Genomic DNA, 25147 nt, shown 5'->3' on the forward strand with positions numbered 1-25147 from the left:
CTTTTGAATCTGATTCAGTTATTGGTTTGGTCAGTGTTTTCCTCAGCAAAAGCAAATGTTTGAAATGTCTTATTCTGATTTTACACAAAAGATAAATCAGTCCGTTTTCATGAAGGACAACAGAAATTAGAGAATAATTACTGTTGAGGGGCTGATATCAGCCAATTTGGACTATTTCAAATTAAACAATGGCTCTAAAGAATTATGCAATTATTACAATAATTACCTATTTATTTCAGACTCGATTTGTGGCCAATATGGATATTGTCAACTCGACATCCAACTACTACTTCCAATATGCAACAACTAATGCAACACAGATAACAACAGTTTTGATAATGTCAGAGTCAGAACCTTTAGAGCTAAAGGTGGTCCAAAAATGAAGGCAGAGGTGGCAACCACCTCACTTGACCTAAAGGAAAACCCTAAAACAGACTTTGGTTACAGTCCTTGTATACTCTCAAGGCTATACTTTTGTGATTAAAACATTTGTGATTGCTATCGTAGTTGAAAAGTCTTTCTTTTCCTCATAAATTCCATGTCAGTCAAAATCAGACAGTATTATGACCTCGTCATAAGAATCTGATTATTTTGTATAACAACCTTTAAAATTAAGTCATTGGTGGGAATCGTATTTTCATGGACTTGAACTTGTTTACGAGGTTTTTCCTGAATACAAATAAAATTTTCAGTCAAAACAATAATGGTGAAACAGCAATGTAGTAATTTTTTTAGGTTACAATGATTTTTTTGGGAGGGGATTGTTTGGTGGAAAAAGGTCAAGAAGGGAGCATCCATTTTTCAGTGTTTTGTCATGTAAACGTAACCCGATTAACGAGTTAAGAAATGTAATAAATGTGAAAACAAGACTTTTCTTATTCAGTGGACCTTTCAGAGGCATCTATTGGAGCCATTCTGGGTAGACCTCATGAAAACAAACACGTGCTTTCGTTGTGACGCTTTAAAACATGCATACATTTATTCATTTCTTAGGGGAGATTTAATCACATGAAACTGAAGGTCGTGCTTGTCTGGAGGTGTTGTTTCAGTTAAGCTTTTTATTATTCAGTACGTCTCGGTTTATTGAAAATCTGGCTAGAGTTACAGTAACCGTGGAGACAAAACTGTCCAACTCTACTTTACACAAACACAGATGAAGCTGACAAAGGTATACGTTTGATATTTAGTTGCTTATTGGTCAAAATAACTCAATATACTGACTCAGCCTGAAAGGAACCACCAGGCAGATGGCTTCAAACAGAAGATGTAGAAAAAAGCAAATTACTGCAATACTATTTGTAATAATACAGAAATAGCAGCGAAACTCAAATTTTCAAGGGCTGATTAGTATTTTTTTTTTATTGATGACATATAGTCTTCACATGTTTATTCCTACCATTTTGCTCCGGTGGAAGACATTTGATTCTTCTGCTGTGATGCCTCCAGGTTCAACTCTCTTATTCCATCTTGTTACTTTTGGTAAGCAAACAGATTCAGAAGGTTCAAACTCACGCAACTCTCTGAAAGACATTTTATTCAAATTAAAATTCCCCACATTCTTCAGCCACTTCACTTATACCCTCCGACCATGATCTTGGTCTTAAATGTTGGCTTTGGGGATAAATTGCAGCTTGCGTTTTTTATCTTCCAAAAACGTCCCTTCATTAAATGAACACATGCATATTAGAAAGTTATATGACTGCTTTTAAACATGTTTCAACAAGCCTGACTTATGGGTTGTGTGTGTGTGTGCGCGTGTGTGTGTGTGCACATGCTTTGTTATAGGGGGTAGCACTCAGCAAAATGACATTCCTCCTTTTGTGTCCACATTCCTCAGGCGGCTGCATTCATTCCGTGTGACTGTGGCGGCTGCAGGGGAAGAAGCCAGGGGTTGCCGAGGAGCAGGAGGAGGATGCTGGAGTTGTGTGCTTGGGAGAGCGTGGGCCCGGTGCTCTTCTTAATAGGCTAACAAAAGGTCCGAAAATGCTCCAGTGCCATGGCAATTAGACATGAATGAGCTTTGAGCGACCTGACATGTCTTGTGCATTCCATCTGACAGAGGAATTTAAGCATCCAGCTTGGTTCAAATTGGAGCGGACTGGGGCTCTTATACACATGGATGCACCTGAATTATAATGTTACCTTAATTCTATGCAAGGTTTGATGGTCAGTCAGGTAGCCAAAGCGTGAAATACATATTCATGGGGAGGCAAGAAAATGCAACCAATGCAGCCAGTCAGCTCTTCTGTGTTCCTGGTGGTTTACATCAATTTGACCTTTCAATCTGGTGTTGTGTGCTGTTTCGACATTGCTTCAATATTACCTTAAGAAAACACATGAACTCTGCATTTCAATAGGCCAGTTTGCCCTTTCCCCAGCTATGCATTAGCATTCAGAATATACCACCCCCTCCAGCGCACCTCGGATAGGCAGCCAGAGTTTACTCACCTCCTCCTAATCAGCCTCTGTTTTCCATGTAAAAAGCTGCAATACAGTTCATGAGAGAATAGCACAGCTGGAGCGCAATGCAGTTTTCATCTGAAGCTGCTGCGAGGAGGGCCCAAAGGTGGGAAAAGTTACAGTCAGGCACCCAGACAGAGAAAAGAGATCTTCAAATGTGTTTACAGTGATGGCCTTGTTAGGTAAGTGAATAGCTTTATAGGTGAAAGACAAACAATCAAGTCTAATGAACCTTTATCATCGCTGGGTGTTGGCAGCATCTGTCACCTGTTCGCAGGAGAAATGAGGACAAATAATATGCTGAGATTGAGAAATAGAAATAAATAAGTGACAAATGACATTATTAAAGTGTCTCTTCGAGGATTTGGAATAGAATACAGAATTGTGCAAACAATATGATTCTCATGCGGCTCGGACAAAATACATAAGCACATAACCGGCTAAAACCAATGTGTGATCTATTCAGAACATTTTGTTGTTTTAATTAAAAGCCAACCACCCTTGATGCTCACATTTGCAATATTCACTTAGTCATCATATGAAAATGAGTCACATTGATTCACATGATGGCTCAGGCCGCCTCTCTTACAAATGAGTCACCAGTGGTCTTGATACTTATACTATTTTAAATCATTTTAAAATCAGTCTTTGTAGGATCTAAGTGATTACATTGAAAGGCTGAATGCTTGTTTGTATTATGTGTTTGACTGACTGTCCAAGGCTCGCATGTCAGATGGAATAAGTTCCACGACTCTATGACCCTTAACAAGATAAGTAGAAGAAAACGAGACAGCATTGTATGCAGTAGTATGCTTGCCCTTTTGCTTCGCAGAAATGTATTTATGACTGCATACAGACACGTTTTTTCATATTACACACACTAACTCATCTGATGTGAACAGAGCCACATTCTATACATTTGTTTCCCCACAATGTAAAAGTGTCTCAATAAAAGGTATTGGACATTCTTTGATCAAAATACACAAAGAATTACTGCTCACTTACGTATATGAGATTGGCAGCTCCTTTTCTTAGTCTGTAATGGATGCCGCTGGTTTTCAACTGTTGCCCGGAACCAGTATCTTTGACTTACTTGTGACCCAAATAATGCCAAGGCATTTTCAGAAATGACAAAAGATTGACTTGGATGTTTAACACCTGACATGACATGCAGTTTAGCAGATGTGAAACATGCACCTTTCTTAAAAGTAGACAAACTGACTTTGGCCATGTCTTCCTTTTAATGATGATGTAAATCATGAACATGTATTTCAAATAAATAGAATGATCAATGGGTAATTACTCACATTAGACATACATTTATAGAAATGTTAAATAATTAATTTCAATTTCAATACATTCATTGAAATTAAATGCCACTTTTCCCAATCTGCATTTTAAAATACGGTTCAGCACAGCAATTTGGAAACCATTTGTTTGGACACATTTTGTCATGACAAATACAAAATACTGATGCAACATTCAATTAGATCCTACTGACCTATTCAGTGGCAACACAGTTAGAGCCACTTTCTTTAAGTGTTGTCATTCAAATCAACAAGTAATGCCATTTTGGCGGCAGCAACTTTATAGTGCAAGTCTTCACACTTCAAATCAGTTGGAGACAGCTGCATTCATAATTGAATAACCTCTAGCCAAACTTACAATGAGCATAAATAAATAAATAAATAAATAAATAAACGCAACATAGGATCAGAAAGTGCATATAACAGCTGCTGGAAATGGAAATTAATTGAATAATTTTGTGACTTGACATTGACAGGATACTCCACTACAGTATTCCTGATGACTATGACATCATTGATGTTCACCCCCTTTCCCATAATCATAGTATACACATAGGGTTCTATTTTCATGCCCAGCAAAGCACGATCTAATTGTTTGCTTTTTTTCTTTGCGTAGATGAGCACAGTTAGAAGCGGGCGTGAGCGCCATCGTGGGCGTGAACACAGCTGACTTGGGTTTCACGGTGACTACTCCCTTTAAACGCAGTCTTTGACATTGTGGAAGAAATATACTCGTTGGAGTCCATACAGAAGATTGAAGCAGGCAAAGAATGTTTACAAGAAACTGCGAGCAGACCTCCACGGGTGGATGATGTAAAGTTGGCCAGGGTGATCACAGATCACCGCTAAGTGGGCACTTGAGACAGACTTTCAATCCGTGTCTGTATGTGATCTGCTTCCAGCTGGTCTGAAGTTTAGTCTACTTTAAGCCACCAAATTGTCAGGTGCGCCGAGGCCGTGTAAAAAAAAAAAAAAATGCCCTCAATCTGCCGAAAAGCCCAGTATGGCCAGTATGGTCAGACAAATTTTCAAACATACTAAACTAAGCTTGTTTATATACCCAGGTGCAGGTGTGTTGTCTATGAAAATAGAGCCCATTGGCATCACATTGATAGCTGAATCATACGGCAACGATGAAATAATCGGAAAAACGGAGCAAGTGGAGGATGAAAAAATCTTCATCCTTGTGCAGCTTGGAGATGTACTCACCATTTTACTGTCTACACCACAGCTAAGACTGAACAATTTCTTTGATTCTATTTAACCGGCCCATTACAATTTTATTTGGCGAACTGAATTTGTAGACTCATGAATAACAAATTTGCGCTTTTGATTGCTCATGGCCATACACATCACATCTATACCTAAAGACACCCAGGAAAACTAAATGTATATATTTACCATCATAGTAACAGTGTTACATAGATATTTAACTGGAAACACTCGTACAAACAATAGAAAAATAATGTAAGAAATGTTGGTTTGGTGTGATTCAGTGCTCAAGGCACTATCTATGGATGCGAGTGTCACAGTTAAACACATGAATCTCTTAAAGGGCCAACGCGCCATGCCATATACATGGCTTTTTCAAATGTGACCAAATTTGAATGTGGTTTGAAAGTTTTGTCTTTTATAAACAACAGGAGTATTTGAAATGGTCATAATTATTTACAATGTTGTCAATGTGTCATCCAAAACATGCTATCAAGAACATCTACCCATCCTCGAACATCAAAGTAGATGAATGAAAACCCTTTTTTTTTTTAATTGCCTCCTCCCTTGCGCTTGTGTTTGGTGGAGGTAATGTTCACACGTCTAAATATTTACACACAATTCCAGTTTAACAGCATGTGAAATACTTTTCACACGCTTTTCAGCATTTTTTTTTTTTAATGTCCACTCGGTGGCTTATGAAATAAATACAGTATGTTAATATTGGAAACGAACATATTTTGAAAACATGGAACCAACAAAGACAAATTTACACAGTTTGTACATATACTCTCAGGCCTCAACTCCTTTTGTGGCGAGCCGGTAAGAGCAACCAGTCTAAAATTATTTGGCTCCCTCGAGGACATAACTTCTGTGGGTGACATCTTGTGGGAGGTAAGGCGGGAGGTAATTCAGTGCAGACAAGGACAGGGAGCATTAAAAGAAAGGTTTAACGACAGAACTCCCATCTTCACTTGCCAGTCAATGACAATGTTCAGTAAAAAGAGAAGACTTGGACATCAGAATCAGAGTGGGGACATCAGAATTAGAGTGGGGATGCTGCAGGACTCTCATTTGGTAATCGTGGGAGAGGCAGAGAATGAACTTCTTATTTACATACCATACTGAGTTCATCAGTTGTGCTTTAAAAAACAATCCAAAGTTCAAGAGAATGGAGCCTTGTCTGATGCTTAAATCTTATCGGAACCGTGCCTCTGGAAGAATAAGTTTCTCTTGTTCTATAGAGTTTGCAATGCGTGCAAGTGAGCTCGCAGGGCAGACGCTCAGTGCTGAGACAGAAGAAGGAAACACAGACTGACCAGCACCATCAAGACTAGGTAGACGCTCTGCAGTGCAATCCCAGGTGAAGAGACATCTCCAACTCCAGCTGTGGCCAACCGAGGGGTCAAAAGCTGCTCCTGGAAGGTGAAGTCATCCATAGCCAGGTTATCAGCAAGGTCTGAAAGGTAGAAAGATGAAAATAGAGAGAGAGGAGATGGGTGGGGGATGAAAGAATGAAAAATATGTGAGAAGCAGGAAAGGACAGGAAGGACGGAGACATTTAGACCCCTCATTGTCACAAAGCTGAAAAACATGTGTGGTATGTCTGTCCTCCTTCTGTATGATGTCTTGCACAGCTGTAACAACAATGTTACACTGGGAGGCTGACAAAATCCTAAGCACACTGTAGAACCAGATGTGTGATCGTCATCACAAAAACATGTTTCACCGAAGTGTGAAATAAAGAGGTAAGATGACACAAACCTTTGACGATTGCCGCGTACCAAGCTTCGATTAAATTGGACTGTCTTTATCATTTGCAGAACTTTCTGGGTAAAATGCAATGGAGCCAACAGTTGCAAATTTTCATTCATTTCATATATCAGTATGCAAAATAAATAAAACTAGAATTTGCAATTCCTGAAGAAATTGCGTGTGAAGGTGAAGAAGAATGATGTTGAAACAAGTTGAATCGGTTGAAAAATGTAGAAATGAGAAGGGAAAAAGGAATTGGGTGTGAATTTCAAAATAAAAGATGTGAAGTTTTTGGTAAGTGGGAAGTTGTGGAATAGGTAGAAAAATGATGAACAGTTGAAAGTTGGAATGGGTTGAATCGGTTGAAAAATGTAGAAATGAGAAGGGAAAAAGGAATTGGGTGTGAATTTCAAAATAAAAGATGTGAAGTTTTTGGTAAGTTGTGGAATAGGTAGAAAGATAATGAACAGTTGAAAGTTGGAATGGGTTGAATCGGTTGAAAAATGTAGAAATGAGAAGGGAAAAAGGAATTGGGTGTGAATTTCAAAATAAAAGATGTGAAGTTTTTGGGAAGTTGTGGAATAGGTAGAAAAATGATGAACAGTTGGAATGGGTTGAATCGGTTGAAAAATGTAGAAATGAGAAGGGAAAAAGGAATTGGGTGTGAATTTCAAAATAAAAGATGTGAAGTTTTTGGTAAGTTGTGGAATAGGTAGAAAGATAATGAACAGTTGAAAGTTGGAATGGGTTGAATCGGTTGAAAAATGTAGAAATGAGAAGGGAAAAAGGAATTGGGTGTGAATTTCAAAATAAAAGATGTGAAGTTTTTGGTAAGTTGTGGAATAGGTAGAAAAATGATGAACAGTTGAAAGTTGGAATGGGTTGAATCGGTTGAAAAATGTAGAAATGAGAAGGGAAAAAGGAATTGGGTGTGAATTTCAAAATAAAAGATGTGAAGTTTTTGGTAAGTTGTGGAATAGGTAGAAAGATAATGAACAGTTGAAAGTTGGAATGGGTTGAATCGGTTGAAAAATGTAGAAATGAGAAGGGAAAAAGGAAATATTGGAGAATTGGGTGTGAATTTCAAAATAAAAGATGTGAAGTTTTTGGTAAATTGTGGAATAGGTAGAAAAATAATGAACAGTTGAAAGTTGGAATGGGTTGAATCGGTTGAAAAATGTAGAAATGAGATGGGGAAAAGGAATTGGGTGTGAATTTCAAAATAAAAGATGTGAAGTTTTTGGTAAGTGGGAAGTTGTGGAATAGGTAGAAAAATGATGAACAGTTGAAAGTTGGAATGGGTTGAATCGGTTGAAAAATGTAGAAATGAGATGGGAAAAAGGAATTGGGTGTGAATTTCAAAATAAAAGATGTGAAGTTTTTGGTAAGTTGTGGAATAGGTAGAAAGATAATGAACAGTTGAAAGTTGGAATGGGTTGAATGGGTTGAAAAATGTAGAAATGAGAAGGAAAAAGGAACTAGAATTGCAATTCCTGAAGAAATTGCGTGTGAAGGTGAAGAAGAATGATGTTGAAACAAGTTGAATCGGTTGAAAAATGTAGAAATGAGAAGGGAAAAAGGAATTGGGTGTGAATTTCAAAATAAAAGATGTGAAGTTTTTGGTAAGTTGTGGAATAGGTAGAAAAATGATGAACAGTTGAAAGTTGGAATGGGTTGAATCGGTTGAAAAATGTAGAAATGAGAAGGGAAAAAGGAATTGGGTGTGAATTTCAAAATAAAAGATGTGAAGTTTTTGGGAAGTTGTGGAATAGGTAGAAAGATAATGAACAGTTGAAAGTTGGAATGGGTTGAATCGGTTGAAAAATGTAGAAATGAGAAGGGAAAAAGGAATTGGGTGTGAATTTCAAAATAAAAGATGTGAAGTTTTTGGGAAGTTGTGGAATAGGTAGAAAAATGATGAACAGTTGAAAGTTGGAATGGGTTGAATCGGTTGAAAAATGTAGAAATGAGAAGGGAAAAAGGAATTGGGTGTGAATTTCAAAATAAAAGATGTGAAGTTTTTGGTAAGTGGGAAGTTGTGGAATAGGTAGAAAATGATGAACAGTTGAAAGTTGGAATGGGTTGAATCGGTTGAAAAATGTAGAAATGAGAAAGGAAAAAGGAATTGGGTGTGAATTTCAAAATAAAAGATGTGAAGTTTTTGGTAAGTGGGAAGTTGTGGAATAGGTAGAAAAATGATGAACAGTTGAAAGTTGGAATGGGTTGAATCGGTTGAAAAATGTAGAAATGAGAAGGGAAAAAGGAATTGGGTGTGAATTTCAAAATAAAAGATGTGAAGTTTTCGGTAAGTGGGAAGTTGTGGAATAGGTAGAAAAAGGATGAACAGTTGAAAGTTGGAATGGGTTGAATGGGTTGAAAAATGTAGAAATGAGAAGGGAAAAAGGAAATATTGGTGAATTGGGTGTGAATTTCAAAATAAAAGATGAAAACGTGAAAATTTTGAATTTGGCAAGTTTGGGAATGTCCCCAATGTGATTTGAATGTGTTGAATGATGTGAATTTCAAACTGGAACAACGTAAATGTGAAATGTTGAATCTGCCATTAAGAATGAATGGGGAAAAAATTGCCGGAAATTTGTGAATTTTGTGAAAACGGAAAATTTTTGGAAGGAAAAAAATGTAAGCACCCATGTCATGAATATTTGGAATAAGTGAAAAGTGGAACGGAGTGAATCGGTTGAAGTATGTGGAAGTAGTTAATGGACAAAAAAGTGAGCGGAAGATGTAGAATAATAATAAAGGACAGGAATAACAATAGTGTGAAGGTTTCACCTTCACACTAAATATTGGTGAATTGGGTGTGAATTTCAAAATAAAAGATGAAAACGTGAAAATTTTGAATTTGGCAAGTTTGGGAATGTCCCCAATGTGATTTGAATGTGTTGAATTATGTGAATTTCAAACTGGAACAACGTAAATGTGAAATGTTGAATCTGCCATTAAGAATGAATGGGGAAAAAATTGCCGGAAATTTGTGAATTTTGTGAAAACGGAAAATTTTTGGAAGGAAAAAAATGTAAGCACCCATGTCATGAATATTTGGAATAAGTGAAAAGTGGAACGGAGTGAATCGGTTGAAGTATGTGGAAGTAGTTAATGGACAAAAAAGTGAGCGGAAGATGTAGAATAATAATAAAGGACAGGAATAACAATAGTGTGAAGGTTTCACCTTCACACTAATAATTGAGAGAAAGCAAACACCACTTCTAACAAAAGTTTACATCAGTCTGTTTCAAACTGTGTCCTTATGGTGCTTTGGAGTCTTTACGTTTTGGCCTACCATGATTATGACAGCATTTTTAGTCATTTTGTCACATCCACGTTGACAGCAACTACTTTGACAACATCTGTACAAGAAAAAAAATGTAAAAGAAACCCATTTGCATTTCTATTCAAATGTCATTTAATCGTACACCTAATCCAGTCACCTCATATTTTTAAGGGAAACCCTTTTTGACCCAAATAGAGAAAATGCATATCTGAAATGTTTCGTATTTTCAAGGTATGTGTAAGAACTAGTAACTGTTTTTTGTTTTGAATAACGATCCCAACTCCTTATCTGAAAAGGATCCGGCCGGCACAACTCAGCATTCAGGTAATTCTCCCAATGTAACAAGTGCTAAAATTTCCAGGTGTTAGAATAACGAAAAGCTGTATTTAAAATATGATTGACATTTGCCCGAATCAGCCATTATGCCACAGTTCTCCTTATCCATCTGTTGTGCATGCTGCAAAGGATTTAGTCACCTGCTGCTGAGCTCTTACTCACAGCTGCCTCATCGCTTCGCATCTACAGCTGTGCTCCTACTGACACTGAGCAGAAGCCTCCTCTCTCGTGCGCATGTGTGTGGGAGTGAGAAACACTGACAGCTATACTTTGTCTGTGAGGGAGACTGTAATAACGAGGCTGAGTTATGAGAGACGGCGGTAGGATATCAGTAATAAGGCGTGCTTGTACTTCGATATGCCAACAATGAGCTAGTGCCAGATGGACGTGCACACATACCGTCACATCTGTGCTCATAAGTTCCAAATTGACTTGACTGCCTAATCTGATCTGTGTGTAACACAGGGGTGTCGCCTAACCACCGTGCAATGGGAGGAAGCAGTTAGAAAGTCAACAAATTCAAAATGCCCTCCTTAAACACGAGTGGGACGTTCCTGCGGGAGCCCTTGGTGCTTAGGTCGTTTGCGGCCAAATAAATAGAAGTTTGAAACGGCACCTCGTCTGAATTTCTTTGCAGTTACGACATTTCAACTCGAGCCAGAGCGACAATTAACTTTTTTCTCTTCTGGTGTGCTTTTTCCCGCTGACTCATGTCATGGAATTGGGCGAGCAGACATTTTGTGACGCTCTGAATGAACAATTTGTCACTGCCAACAGCAGGGCACCCTAATGCCGAGCTAATTAAGCTGAAGGTGCAATTCAATATGGCTTGTATACCATGTGGATAAGAAGGAGGGCAGGAGCAAGTGTGTTTGTTGGCATTTGGCTATTTGTGAGTGCTTCTAGGAAAAAGCAGTAAGTGAGAAAGCATTATTTTGTGTGCCTAACAGTTGTGTGCAATGTGAAAAAAAAGACCCATTTTTTGTTAGTTTAACTTCATGAGCAGGAACATAGAGGGCCCTTGTTCTGCAAGCTTTAAAAACAACTCCAGAGGGACAGATCATTATGCAAACTTAAATTCCCTAACAGTCGATCGGAGGGTTGGACCTAATAATATCCTGGTATAATTAATGATCAACATCTGTGTCTGTGTGTAAAAAATTATAGCACGAGAGAGAGAGAGAGCGACAGAGGGGACGACAGATTGTGTATGCATTGAAAAGAGTTTTGCGTCTTTCACCTGGTGAATCCTTCAAGGCAGAAGCCGGAACAGAGGACATGCAGTGACAATTAGATGGATACATATAATCCCGTGTGTGATTAATGTGACCAATGTGGGCCCTTGAGGCTTTCATTGGAGCAGAGCCGTATTCACAACTATCCAAAACCTCCATTTTGAGACGATCATACCAAGGGCACCACCATGCTAGTGTACCCCTGCTAGTTTTATTGTGGCCATTTGAGCTCAAGTTACAAGCCAGTCAAGAGGTCAGCAGTGTACCCATTGATTGGTAATGCTCTGGTCTGTGAATGAGGCAGGCAGGCAGACACTTCACATGCAAGTCAACAGCCGCTGATGCATTTAAGCTCCAACTTTATGTTGTTTTTAGCCACAAGTCCCCAGGAGCAGGACAGGTCGGGGAATTGCGGTCTTTAGGGGTGAGCGGATGTTTGTTTGGATCCCCAGAGTGGGTCAAAGAGTGGCGGAGTGTCTGTATATACATGCATGCATGCATGTGGATTCATGTGGTGGTCTGTCTGTGCAAAAGGAAATGGGGCTAAAGGGGGTGGGAGTCTGGACTTATTTTGACAGTGCTCGAGGATTTTTCTGTAGTTGTGGCGACAAGCAAACTATGTATCCTAAACGGCTAGATGTAGTGAAAATCCACATTATGCTGACAATTGAGTCAAACACAGTCACATTTTTTATCATAGGTTGAATATTTTTTTCAAGGAGAGACTTGCTAGTGGTTTCCATCCATCTATCAGGGTTGCGCGGGGGTACTGGAGCATATCCCACCGCTTCCTTCCTCATCTCCGCTGGTGTGAATACTTTTAAAACAATTTGCAAGACTAGACTAGATAAGAATCACTTAAGATAGCGAGGCTAACCGCTATTCTCACCTACAACCAGCTTATCTTTAAACTCCCTGATTCCCGCATATGCACACATGAAGATTGTGTCGCCTTGTTGGCCAGCCATTTTCACTTCATTATTGTCTGGCGATAGCAGCAGACATGAGTCAAAAGTATTTTCTATAGAACACAAAATGAGACATGCCAATTTGTTGAGAAAAATATGCAGGCCCCGATTAATTACAATAACTACAGTTATCGTAATGGTAAGTTATAAATTCAACAATTTTTCAAATTTATTTTCATTTATTATATTTTATTTCTGGGTGTGTTGGTTGACAATGTCTTCATGTGAAAAGGTTGGTGACTGCTGTACTGTGCTGAAAAATATCCAGTTTATTGATTAATCAACCTCAATTCGACTTAAATCGCACTGGCACGACTAGACGGTGCTGGTGGCCTGACCGGGTCCTTGTGGAGGTGTGTGGTGTGAGCAGTTCAGAAGAATGAGGAGGGATGTTGAACCAGAGTCCTTATCAGAAGCCCTTATCAGGTCATTGGTGACTCTGATGAGGGCTGTTTGTGTACTGTGGGAGGGGTGGAAACCACATTGGAATTTTTCATAAAGATTGTTGGATTTGAGGCCATGGTTGAGCTGGGACGAGACAGCTTTTTGTAGTATGTTTGCAAGAAATGAGAGGTTTGATATTGCTCTGTGGTTTGACAGAGGTTTGGAGTCGAGGGTGGGTTTCTTGAGGAGGGATTTAATTTTACAGGTGTTGGGGACATGACCTGTTTCTAGGGAGGTATTGATATTTTTTGTGATGAGGGGATTGATAAAGAAGCAGTGAGTTTTGAGCAGAGGTGATGGGAGGGGGTCGAATGGGCAAATGGATGGTTGGGATTTATTGATGATCTTCTCGACCTCCTGCTGTGCTATGACAGTGAAATGGGTGAGTATGTTTGTGTTGCGGGTAGGTCGAGTGTGGTACTGTTGAGTGGTGGAAACGGATGTTATCTATTTTTGATGTGAAATGTTGCATGGAATGTTTGCAGTTTAATTCTGTATTGCTGGGGATATGAGCGTTGAGGATATTATTTATTATGGAGAATTGCTTTTTTTTTTACTTATTCTGGCTGTTTTGTTAATTATTCTGGTGGAGTTGTGTACTGACCGGGCTTTGGTGAGTGCTGTGGAGTATGTTGTGCAGTGTTCCTGGTCGGCCAACTGATGCACCGTCAGGCCGGATTTTATGTCGGCATGCTCCAAATTTGATACAAAATCATATTTAGGTTATCAACGATTTCAAGGTAGAGCACACTGGTGGAATTTCATGAATTTATGTAGAGCCTTGAGATTTACGTTTAAGTGAATGAAATGATCAGGATCATTACCACGCTTCTTCTGAGCTTACTGAAGAGCTGAGGATGTGAATCAACGGTGTAAAACAGGCAGAACAGTAGACCGGAGCTGGACACGCCTCAATTCGTTTACCGTTTGACAATTACTAAAACTGAGTTCTTACGGTATGAGGTGTTCTGATGTCTGCTGGTATGTCATGTGACCAATGTGTGCAACATTCTAAAAATTTATTTTTTTTAGAAAATATTGCTGAAATTCCCTATTTTAGGATTTCAGTTATTTATCTTCCCATGATTCACGGAGATGATATCATATATATTACAAATATTTTTTTTAAATGGAGCTTAATTCTTTTCACTGAAGGTGAACATTGCCAGATGACATGATTGTTATAACCCTTCGAGTGAATGTGTACCTTCATGGTCCAGTACAGTTTATTCAGTACATGTGCGCTATGCACAAAGGCTTTTTTTGGTTAGATAAGTATGTGGAATGTTAAGTCTCCAAACACAGGTGCTTCTTATGAAATTGGAGAGATGGTTTAGATTGCTGTTACATTGGCAGACGCTGTGTGCACATAACACGGCAAAGCGGGTCAAATTTGATCTCGGTTCTCAACAAGAATTATCATCTTAGAAGATATTAAAGAGTCTGAGGTAAAGCAAATATTTGCTCATTTACCTCATATAAACACAGCAAAGTGAATGTTACACTCAGCAAATTTGGAGTCTCTCTTGTCTGACTCTCGCTCTCTGTATGTAGGATACTTGGCCAGTGTACGTAATTGCAAACTCAACGAGAGCACAATACTCCCGCAGAAAGACGACAAAAGGGATTGTTTTTGTGTCATCTGATAGTGGTTGTGTTTATGTGTAAAGCGGTGGACTGCGATTAGGGGCTTGTTGTGCAACGCTCTCGTCAAATTATATTGCTTCTCTTGACCAGAGTAATTTGTCCCATGACATTTTGGACTGAGAAGCAACTGAGGGAGCCGTGCAGGATGCTTGTGTCCGTGGAATGTGACCGTCTGCCTCCACACCCACAGGCTGACCACAGGGGTGATCGGAGGGACTGGGAATGTCGGGCCAATACAAACGGGACAAACCGCGGAGGCAGTGCCTTGGGGCCTATGGGACAACACTACTCTCTGAGTGGCTCTGGCCTTGCGACCTCCAAAACACTCTGCGTTATGTGACAGAATAAGAGGAATAAGAGAAGTACTGTAAATGCTGATGACGTAACCAATGGAGCTTAGTAATGTACCAGAGAGAATTCTTGTTTGGGGGTGAGAAGTTGAGCCATTTGTTACAAAATTAGCCCCTCGTAGCATTTTGCAATATCTTATTTAATTTTTTGAGCTCTGAATTTTTTACTCTTTGTATCAGGGTGAGATGATGAGGCACTGGTTAGCATGTCCACCTCACAGTTCAGACGTGCTGGGTTCGATTCGGGCTCCGGCCCCTCCCTGTGTGGAGTTTGCGTGTTCTCTCCGTGCCAGCGTGGGTTTCCTCCCATTTCCCAAAACAAAAATCATGCATGGTAGGCCGATTGAGCACTCCAAATTGCCCGTAGGTGTGAATTTGAGCATGACTGGTCGTTTGTTTATGTGTGTCCTGCGATTGGCTGGCAACCAGTTCAGGGTGTACCCCGCCTACCGCCCAAAGACTGTTGGTATAGGCTCCAGCACGCCCACGACCCTTGTGAGTATAAGCTGTTCAGAAAATTGATGGATTGTAGGATGGATGGATATCAGGGTTAATGCAAGTGAGGGGGTGGAAGAGAAATAAAAACTGGAAACAGAGGCATACATATCAAAAATTTCCGTGTCAAGCGGTAAGGAGGGAAAGTGTGTGAGTGAGTGAGGTAAAAACTATAACAACTCAAGCATACAAAGACTCGATTCTATGCTGAAGGCATGGGAAGGGGCTCATTCAGGGTGGGGAGCTACTCCACTCACAGAAAAGGCCAGTAACCTTACACAACTCACAGTTTGGAAGTGTCAGATATGTCCGAGGCTGACTGGAACACACGTTTTTTTTCCCTAAAGCCTGAGAGAACTCATTTTTAATCAGGTTGAGTGTGTTACGGACAAATAGAAACAAAGTGCAGTGGCTGTGCAATAAGCAGTCATGAGGATGAGTGTGTCAGCTTTTGCCTGAAGGAACTGCTGGCCAAAGAGCCTCTGAAGAACATATTCTGCTATCTTTATCATCCAATAATGAGGAAGGCTATCATCCCACAGAGATATTTACATATTTCCACTGACAACCATCCAGAGAGAGAACCGGAGCTGGCATTTTGGGACATATGCTTTATGCCTGCCAACAAACACGCTGGGCTCTCTTTGCATTCATGCCTGGTGAAAGGCAGACTAGAATTACCACGATGAGGGACAATTTGGCAGTACACACTGAGCTCCGTTTGAGTCATTTCACTGACTACATATTTGGAGCCGGTTCCAGTGGTCAGCCTGTGGTTTCATGCAGCAGCTCACAGTCTATCGACAGCAAGATTCCAGAAATGCTCACTGCATTGTTGAATTACATTCAGGAATGAGCTGCATAATCAAAAACGAAGGCCGCTTGGAAGGAGACACGACTACATACGTACAGGGAGAATTTGGGAGCCACGTGTGAGAGTTGAGGGTTAACATGTGACATGTAAATCACTCCAGCCTTCAAAGGGTTCCTTCGGAGATTCCCACAAAATGGCTGCAGTGTGTAAATGTGGCAGCAAGCAAGGGAGCAGTGAGGCTCGAGAATGGACCCACTGTGTGCAGAGTGTTTGTGGACTGTGGCTGAGCTGATGGACACAACCCAGGAACGGGCCTGGAATCAATTTAGTGCGTCCAAAAGTGCCTGTGAATGTAAATAAAGCTCTTGAGCAAACAAACGCTTTTCCAAAAGGCGCACACACAAACAGAAAAATGCATAAAGCCTCGAAAATGAATCAAGTGCTGGTGGGCCGGGCCCCCTTCATAAAAATTATGAGAATCCAATTAGATTTCTGCTTGTTTCTACAGAAATTAAAACCAGGGCTCCTCTTCCGGTCTTTGAATAATCTTGAAGGATTTTATCCCTGGAATGAGTTGACAAGGCGGCATAGCAGAAGACCAGTAAGGGTCCAATAAGAGGGTGACTTCCTCCCTCTGTTGTCCTCACTTTTCTCCCATCTCATTTTCAAAGCACTACACACTCCCACATATTGTAGCTGGGTACACACTCGATTCACTAAGAACAAGAGAGCCACATTGCAACAAGCCAAGGCTATTTACACGGACGGTAGCAAACGGCATCCTATGTAAAACCACAAAACTCTATGCAGCTCTCTTTAGATTTGACTTTGACATATTGTTTCAAATAGTGTAATCTGGCTGTCATTTCAAAGTGGCGGCTCTTTGCGCAGCCTACTGCAGCTGTTGAGTTATGTGTGGATGGTGCGTTGACAGTATTTTGTGAATCAGGCCCACTATTGTGTCACAATGGAGCATAAATCACTTCACAATAGGCAGTTAACAAAATATTTACTTTGTTTTCTAATTTCATGCTTGATGGATGAGTTGATATTCCAGGGATCCAATTTTTTGTATATAAACAATTGAAAAGGCTCTTTTCACACAAAATGTGGCCTTGAAGAAATTGCCTGTAACTTTAAACATTTTCAAGAATGACAGTTTTTTTAAACATCCTACACAACATGTTCTCCCCGTGGAACATGCAAACTCCACACAGAGAGGGCCCGAGGTTGAATCGAACTCGTAACCTCTGAACTGTGAGGCAGACTACAGTCTTTCCTTTCCTCCCACATCCCAAAAACATGCTTGGTAGGCCGAATGAACACCAAATTGCCCATCGGTGTGAGTGCGAATGGTTGTTCGTCTCTGTGTGCACCGCCTACTGCCTGATGTGATTGTGATTGCAAGTGTGAATGGTTGTTTTTCTCTATGTGCCTGGCAACCAGTTCTGCTGGAAAAGGCCCCGCCACCCTCGTCCCCGCGACCCGCGTTAGGAAAAGCGGTTCAGAAAATGGATGGATATATTTCCTATATATCATATAATGTCCATAATGTCTCATGTTAACTCCTGGTACATGGTCTACGTGCAGTCACTATATGTAGAAAACCTTGTACTTGGAAGCAGGTTCATGTGCTCACATAATCTGCATAGTGAACTTGAAGTTCCAATACACATCAAATATAGTGGATACAGTCTGAGCCACCAGCGTTACCATCCGTGCCTGCATTATGGCTGCGTTAAAGAACATGTGGTAAACACTTCTGTGAAAGAGCGGCGCCGTGTGACTCACCTATCAGGTGCTGAGAGTCAAAGGTCACAGCTGTAGCTAATTCATATGCCACGTTCTCGCACTGGCAGCATGTACGGGTGTTAATTTGACCCACATCCAGAGGACACAGTGTTTAGGTTTCCCAGTGTATCAACCTACAGTTATTAAAGGTGTTTTACATCTCATTCTATTCTTCCCTACATTCTTTCACCACCTTCATCTATCTTTTACACAAAGACAGACAGGACATAGGAATTGATTTATATTTATATTTGCACATCACGTTTTGCTAACCTGCAGTTTTAATAAAATGCTCCAGAGCTTCTAGAACACTGGTGTCAAACTCAAGGCCCGGGGGGCCAGATACGGCCCGCCACATCGTTTTATGTGGCCCGCGAAGACAAATTGTGCATCAAATTCGTGTCATTACTAGAATTGCAAATTGTCTTCACTTTTAATAATATCTTTATTTTTAAATATTTGACCAGTTTTTACTCGTTCTTTGTCAGTTTGTTTTGTAGCTTTTACTGTATAAAATATGTGGTGCTCATACATTTATTTGGGTTGACAGTCATAATGGCCCTCCGAAAGAAGCTATGACTACAATGCGGCCCGCGAAAAAAATGAGTTTGACACCCCTGTTCTAGAACAACAGCTTTCCTTTGGGGTACTTAAAGCGACCAAGCGTCTTGGTGCATGTTACTTACAAGAGGTCATTTCACACGGCTCCTGCCAAGAACGTTGAGTTACAACACATATCCTGCCAGGCAGAAAAAAACCTAACAACAAATACAGAAATACAACTTGCGCTCTGGTTTTCTTGGCTTTCAGACAATCAGTTTTATGAAGTGCATCTAATATATATTTCATATAATATTAATTAATAGTTCCAAATACGCTTTCTGAAGTATTTATACACAGGTTTCTGAGGTCAACGAAAGGTTAAACAATATCAAGGAGGACAAGGGCCACACTGAAAAATAAAACAGAAACAAAGAATGAAAGCATACAAGTCCAAATGTTATTATGATAGAATATTTTGTGTACGATATTTATAGTGACTAATGAAGAAATGCTCAAGAAGATCCATCTATTGATTTTCTATATCACTCGTCTTCTGAAGTGAAATGAAATTGGACCCTATCACAGCTGACTTCAGCCGAGAAACTCAAGTCAGTCGCAGTGGCAACACACAACGTCACACAGAGATGTTCCAACAGAGACTCAACTCCTGACTGTGAGGCGGACGTACTAGCCTATATGTCACCGTGCTGCCTCTCATGAGGAACAAAAAGTGTACGGCCTCAAACGATTTAGCAGTTCTGCAGCACAAATCACAACAGGGAATGACGAATGTGCTTGGTTGTTAGTGACGGGACGGGAGGCAGGGTGGGGACTGGGGGTTGTCCCTGTCCTGGAATAGCTCTCCTGGCCTGGAATGTTCTGGGGAATGTTGGGCAAGAGGACTGATTGGTCAGGAGGGGAACAGTTTGTGTGCGTGTGCATGTGTGTAGCAAAGGTAATCAGTCAGTTATGGAATCTGTGTTGAGAGCCAGTGAGGACAGATCAATCATTCCACACATTTGGGAACATCCTCTGTGTGTTTGGAGGTTGACAACCAAGCTGTGTGGGCATCTCTGCCCCGCGTCGGACCTTTCAGCACCTTATTGTTATGGCTTCTGTCACCTTACCGTTTGCGTGTTTGTCTGTATGTATTGTATCGTCATTGCACCTCTGCCTTTGTGAAAGCAGATCTGTCTCATCCATATAGGAGCCCCACAGCTCAGACAACCAGCCCATTAGGCCTTATGCTCTGTAGGTTGACCTTTGAACCCCAATCCCCCAGTCTCGTATTTGAGCAAAATAGGGTGAGAGGCCATGCAAGGTCAACGTTTTGCTAGGTCATTACAGGCTATCAGCAGCTATCTGTTTGTCTGCCAATGAGCAACGACTTTCCAAGGTCTGCAAACATTTCTGGCTTACATGTATAAGGGTCTAAACAGCCTGAGGACAGTCACAAAATTAAAGCAAAATCTAAATCTGCTTTAAAATCTATGTCTGGTGTACTTGAGGTTACAAAAACTGCACACGTAACCACTTTTCCACCGACAATCCCAAGTCTCCTCCTTCAAAACAGATGTCTGTTGTCGGACTAAGAATGACCTGTGAGAGACAGCATGGTGCCACAGCGCATCAAGACTCACGGAAAATATAAAGAAGAAAGAGTAGTAGCAATAGTAATAGAAATAGAAGGAGCTAAAATAACTGTTAACTTACGTCCAGTTTGTAAACCCTTCTTGTCTCGACTCAACCAGTTGTCTCTCCTTGGGTTTGGCAAAAGCGCAAACGTCAGATTACTTCATTTGGCTATTCTTCCAATTCACAGTTCTTCCAATTGTTGTCCTCACACATAAATATTGCACATTAGTTTAACAATAAACATTTTGATTCTCGGCTGACCTTTTTCCGAGCAGATTGGAAAAAAAATCACTCTTAACACATCTCACATCACGGGATAATCAAATTCTCCCCGATAATCATTATGTACCCTTTCTGCTGATTTACCAATTAGATGGAAGACAAAGAAAGGGAATTTAATTTTAATTGGCACTTTGTTTATACAAAGAGCTTTAATGTCCCACACCTTCTGCAGCTTGTAAAGAGATGAGACAGTTTGTATATGATGAAAGTGAAAGTGAGACAGTTAAGTCCAGAAAAGAGGGCAAGAGGCTCTCACGGTCAAGCCCGCTGGAAGTGATGGCCCTGCAGGATTCCTGTGTTAACCTCTGTGTCTTACTTTCGCTCCCTGCCCAGAAAACTCAAATCTCTGCCACAACATCCCAAACAGGAGGACTACTCCCTTGGCCTTGTTTGCTCAGCTGCACCGGCTTTGTGTTGGCCTATTGAGCTCCCTTGTTCCTGCTCCCTGGCAGTTTTCTCCCTCTTTTTCAGTTTAGTTTCTTTTCTCCGAGCAGTTTGTAGTCTCAGTAGTTCTTTGTTTGGCCTAAGGGGAGCCTGTCTGACCATTGTAACTGACAGCAATGAGGTCAAGAGGTTGAGTTGAGAGCGGCTACCTGAGGAAGTCTCGCCTCTACCACCTCATAGTGTCACGTTGGTGTCAAGATGTACAGTAGTCATGTAAACACCTCTGCGTGTGTTTGGACTGTGCTCACTTGGACTCACTGCAGTGGGAACCTTGCAGTGCGGTTACTAATCTTACGGCAAATAGCTCGAGTTTTGTTAACAAATAACTACTTCAAGTCTATCTCCGGAGCGCCCACTTCAAGGTATTGATGGAGAAAGGGAGCAAAATTGTAAAGTGTCTGTAAAGTATCTGGGGTTCCTCTTTTTGTGATAGGTAGGTAGGTAGATAGATAGATAGATAGATAGATAGATAGATAGATAGATAGATAGATAGATAGATAGATAGATAGATAGATAGATAGATAGATAGATAGATAGATAGATAGATAGATAGATAGATAGATAGATAGATAGATAGATAGATAGATAGATAGATAGATAGATAGATACTTTATTGATTCCCGGGGGGAAATTCAGTTACCACCAGAATGAATTAATGATTATATACATCTGTGATTAATTAAATAAACAATAAACAGCAGATGGAAGTGTCAATAAATAAATAAAAACAAACAATATTCATTTGCCAACCCAAGATCAAGACCGTGAATGCACCCCTAACCCCCGCGACAAGTTAAAAAGTCTCACGGCATGGGGGAGAAATGAACCCCTCAGCCTTTCCGTGAGCAAGATGGTGTCAACAGCCTGTCACTGAAGCTACTCCGCCCAGTGACGGTGCTGTACAGTGGGTAGACGGGGTTGTCCATGATGGACAGCAGCCTGGCCAACACCCGCTGTTCTGCCACAGACGTCAGCTCAGGCAGCTCTGCGCCCACAACAGAACCTGCCTTCCTCACTAAATTGTCCAGGCGGGAGGCATCCCTCTTCTTAACGCTGCCCCCCCAGCACGCAACAGCAAAGAAGAGGGCACTTGCCACAACAGAACGATAAAACAGCCGTAGCATCACATTGCAGACATTGAAGGATGCCAACCACAAAGCATCAACATGAGCAGACTAGTCAAGTTTGTCGTCCAGCAACACTCCAAGATATTTACAGGTCTGCACTATCTCCACACAGTCTCCATTGATAGTCACCGGCTCAGGACGAGGCCTGGGTCTCCTGAAGTCCACCACCATTTCCCTGGACTTGGCGGTGTTTAGGTGCAGGTGCTTGGAGCCACACCAAGTCCACAAAAACTGCACATGCCGGAACTCAGAGTTGTACTGGAAGTCAGAGGTGTACAGGGTGAAAAGGAAGGGAGAGAGAACCGTTCGTTGTGGACCGCCCACGCTGCTCCGCACCGTGCCTGACCTATAGCCTCCCATGCTGCCCGTCAGGTAGTCCATGATTCACGCCCTCAGGTGTGAGCTCATGTCCATCAGCAACACTTTGTCTCTCAGGAGCATAGGCTGAATGGTGTTAAAGGTGCTGGAGAAATCCAGGAAAGTAATCCTCACAGCTCCTTTTCCCTTGTCCAGGTGAGAGAGTAAGCAATAGAGCATGTAGGCAACAGCTTCCTCCACCCCACCTTCTCCTGATACGCAAATTGTAGACGGTCGAGAGCATGCCGAACCTGAGGCCTGAGGTAGTGAAGCAGCAATTGCTCCAGAGTCTTCATCACATGTGAAGACAGCGTGACTGGTCTGAAGCATTTAGCGCCGCAGGTCGCGGTTTCTTTGGGACAGGGGCGATGCACGACGTCTTCCACAGCTGAGGCACCACCCATTTTTCCATACTGAGGTTAAAGATACGCTGTAATAGGTCACCCAGCTCCAGAGCGTAGGGCTTCAGCAGACGAGGAGAGACCCTGTCTGGACCCGCAGCCTTACTGGGGGGCGGAGTCTCCTCAGCTGTCCATTCACTTGAGCTGTGGTCACCCTGGGTGGTAGAGTATCATCCACCGACCTGCAGCTGAGAGATGGCGCATGGGCAGATTGGGAGCAAGGGTGAAAGCAAGCGGGTGTTGTCAAACCTGTTAAAAAAGTAATTCAGCTGGTGAGCCCTCTCCACACCGCCACTAACGGTGACACCTTGCTTTGGGCTGCAGCCAGTGATCAACCTCATCCCGTCCCACACCTCCTTCATGCTGTTCCACTGCAGCTTCTCCTCCAACTTAAAGTTAAAGTTAAAAGTTAAAGTCCCAATGATCGTCACACACACATCTGGGTGTGGTGAAATTTGTCCTCTGCATTTAACCATCCCCGTGTGATTTTGATCCATCCCCTGGGGGAGAGGGAAGCAGTGAGCAGCAGCAGTGCCGTGCTCGGGAATCATTTGGTGATCTAACCCCCCAATTCCAACCCTTAATGCTGAGTGCCAAGCAGGGAGGCAATGGGTCCCATTTTTATAGGCTTTGGTATGACCCGGCTGGGTTTGAACCCACAACCTTCCAGTGTCAGGGCGGACACTCTACCACTAGGCCACTGAGCTTCTTCCTATAAAGTAATCTCGCCACCTTGAGCTGGGCCCTGAGCTCCCTCTGCACTTGCTTGAGCTCCTGCTTATCATCGTCTTTGAAGACCCGCTTCTTGCGATTCAGGAGGCCCTTGATCCCATTCGTAATCCAAGGATTGTTGTTGGCATAGCAGTGCACTGTCCTTACTAGAACCACAACACCCATGCAGAACCTAATGTACTCAGTGGTCCGGTCAACTGCCTCCTCAACGTTCTCAATGCATGGCCCCAGCAACACATCCTCGTCGGTAGTCCCAAAACAATCCCTCAGAGCCTGCTCAGCCTCAGGCGACCACTTCCTTAACAGGCGAGTGGTCTTTGGAAGTCTGAACAGTTTTATCTTGTAAAGCGGCCGAAGCAGAAGCAAGTTGTGATCTCCCTTCCCAAGTGCAGGCAGAGGGGTGGCATTGTACGCATCTTCAACGGTCACATACAGCAGGTCAATAGTCTTATTTCCCCTGGTGTAACAATCCACATACTGGGTGAAGGCAGGTAGAGTATTGCCCAAAGTCATGTGATTATAGTCCCTGGAGATCAGCAGCCGCGCCTCAGGGTGCTGCGTCTGCAGGTTAGTATAGTCTTTGCTAAAGAACATTTGCTCAAAACAATCCCCCTGGTTTATTTTATTGCACAGTGCAATGTTGGGAACAGATGTGACGTTGAGTCATTTACTGGGCAACTCTTTGCGCCCATCACTTGCTATTCAGTGATATGCCAGATCGCTAGAATATGGTTGTTAATCTGTCTTTTCTTATTATTTTTCTTTAATTGCGATATAAATCGTCATAGATGATTTAATAGTAGGGTCCCTCCATATTGCCTAGGTTTGGATGCACTCAGGACTACTGTGCAAAGCTATGAAAACACCAGCACATTGAAAGAATGAATTAGAACATATGCAAACACGCAACAACACATGAGAAGGTGATGGGTTTCAATTGGGTGGGGATTGAGTACTACAGGCGACAAGAAAGCCGAATGTTGTAACCATAATTAACTACAGCATGTGTGTTTATTTTTTTGGGGGTGTTTTTAAGCTGCATGCCTTGAAATATGACATGCCGGTTAAGAATCAGCTTGATCAGTGAGCAACCAGAGGTTATTTACATGCTCAATCTGGTATTAGCCCTGCATACTTGAAACCCGGCTGACCAGGTAGAAACAGTACCTCATTGTACCTGATGTTACCTGCTTTTGTACAGCTAAGGTAAGTGGAGCAGGAACCATACAATGGACAGAAGGCTCATAAATGAAAGCATGCATCTAACCTGCAAAGACGCGTAACCGTTTGCGTCGCGGGGGTGGTCCCAGGCCAGACACGCCAGTGCATTCGTCCTCATCATCACAGTCGCCGCTTTGAAATCCCTCTTCGCCTTCGTCGTTCCATCCGTCAATGCCACCTGTGCGCGTCCGGGCCCTCCAGCGCTTTTCAGATACCGTTACATGCCGCAGCAGCTGTGCAAGAAACGGGAAGCGGTCAAGCCAATCAGTACACTGACATTCAAAACAGTCAAATGCATC

At 41.7% G+C, this 25147-nt stretch overlaps 1 protein-coding gene and 1 long non-coding RNA gene across 2 annotated transcripts in view; one reads left to right on the forward strand and one right to left on the reverse strand.

Moving 5' to 3' along the window:
* Nucleotides 1–5667: 5667 nt before the first annotated feature.
* gpc3 (glypican 3) overlaps nt 5668–25147 on the reverse strand; it is an 89153-nt gene continuing 69673 nt past the window's right edge. Inside the window, exons 7-8 of the mRNA XM_037260667.1 lie at nt 24895–25081; nt 5668–6438 (exon numbers count right to left, since the gene is read on the reverse strand). Coding sequence (XP_037116562.1) covers nt 6263–6438; nt 24895–25081 — 363 coding nt within the window. The 3' untranslated portion in view covers nt 5668–6262. The remainder of the gene's footprint in view (nt 6439–24894; nt 25082–25147) is intronic.
* On the forward strand, nt 22505–23818 carry LOC119128353. The gene is made up of 3 exons (XR_005098986.1): nt 22505–22795; nt 23157–23290; nt 23601–23818. It is a non-coding gene; the product is annotated as an uncharacterized LOC119128353 (long non-coding RNA).

This window comes from Syngnathus acus, chromosome 10, assembly GCF_901709675.1.
Source record: "Syngnathus acus chromosome 10, fSynAcu1.2, whole genome shotgun sequence".
Taxonomy (NCBI): Eukaryota; Metazoa; Chordata; class Actinopteri; order Syngnathiformes; family Syngnathidae; genus Syngnathus; species Syngnathus acus.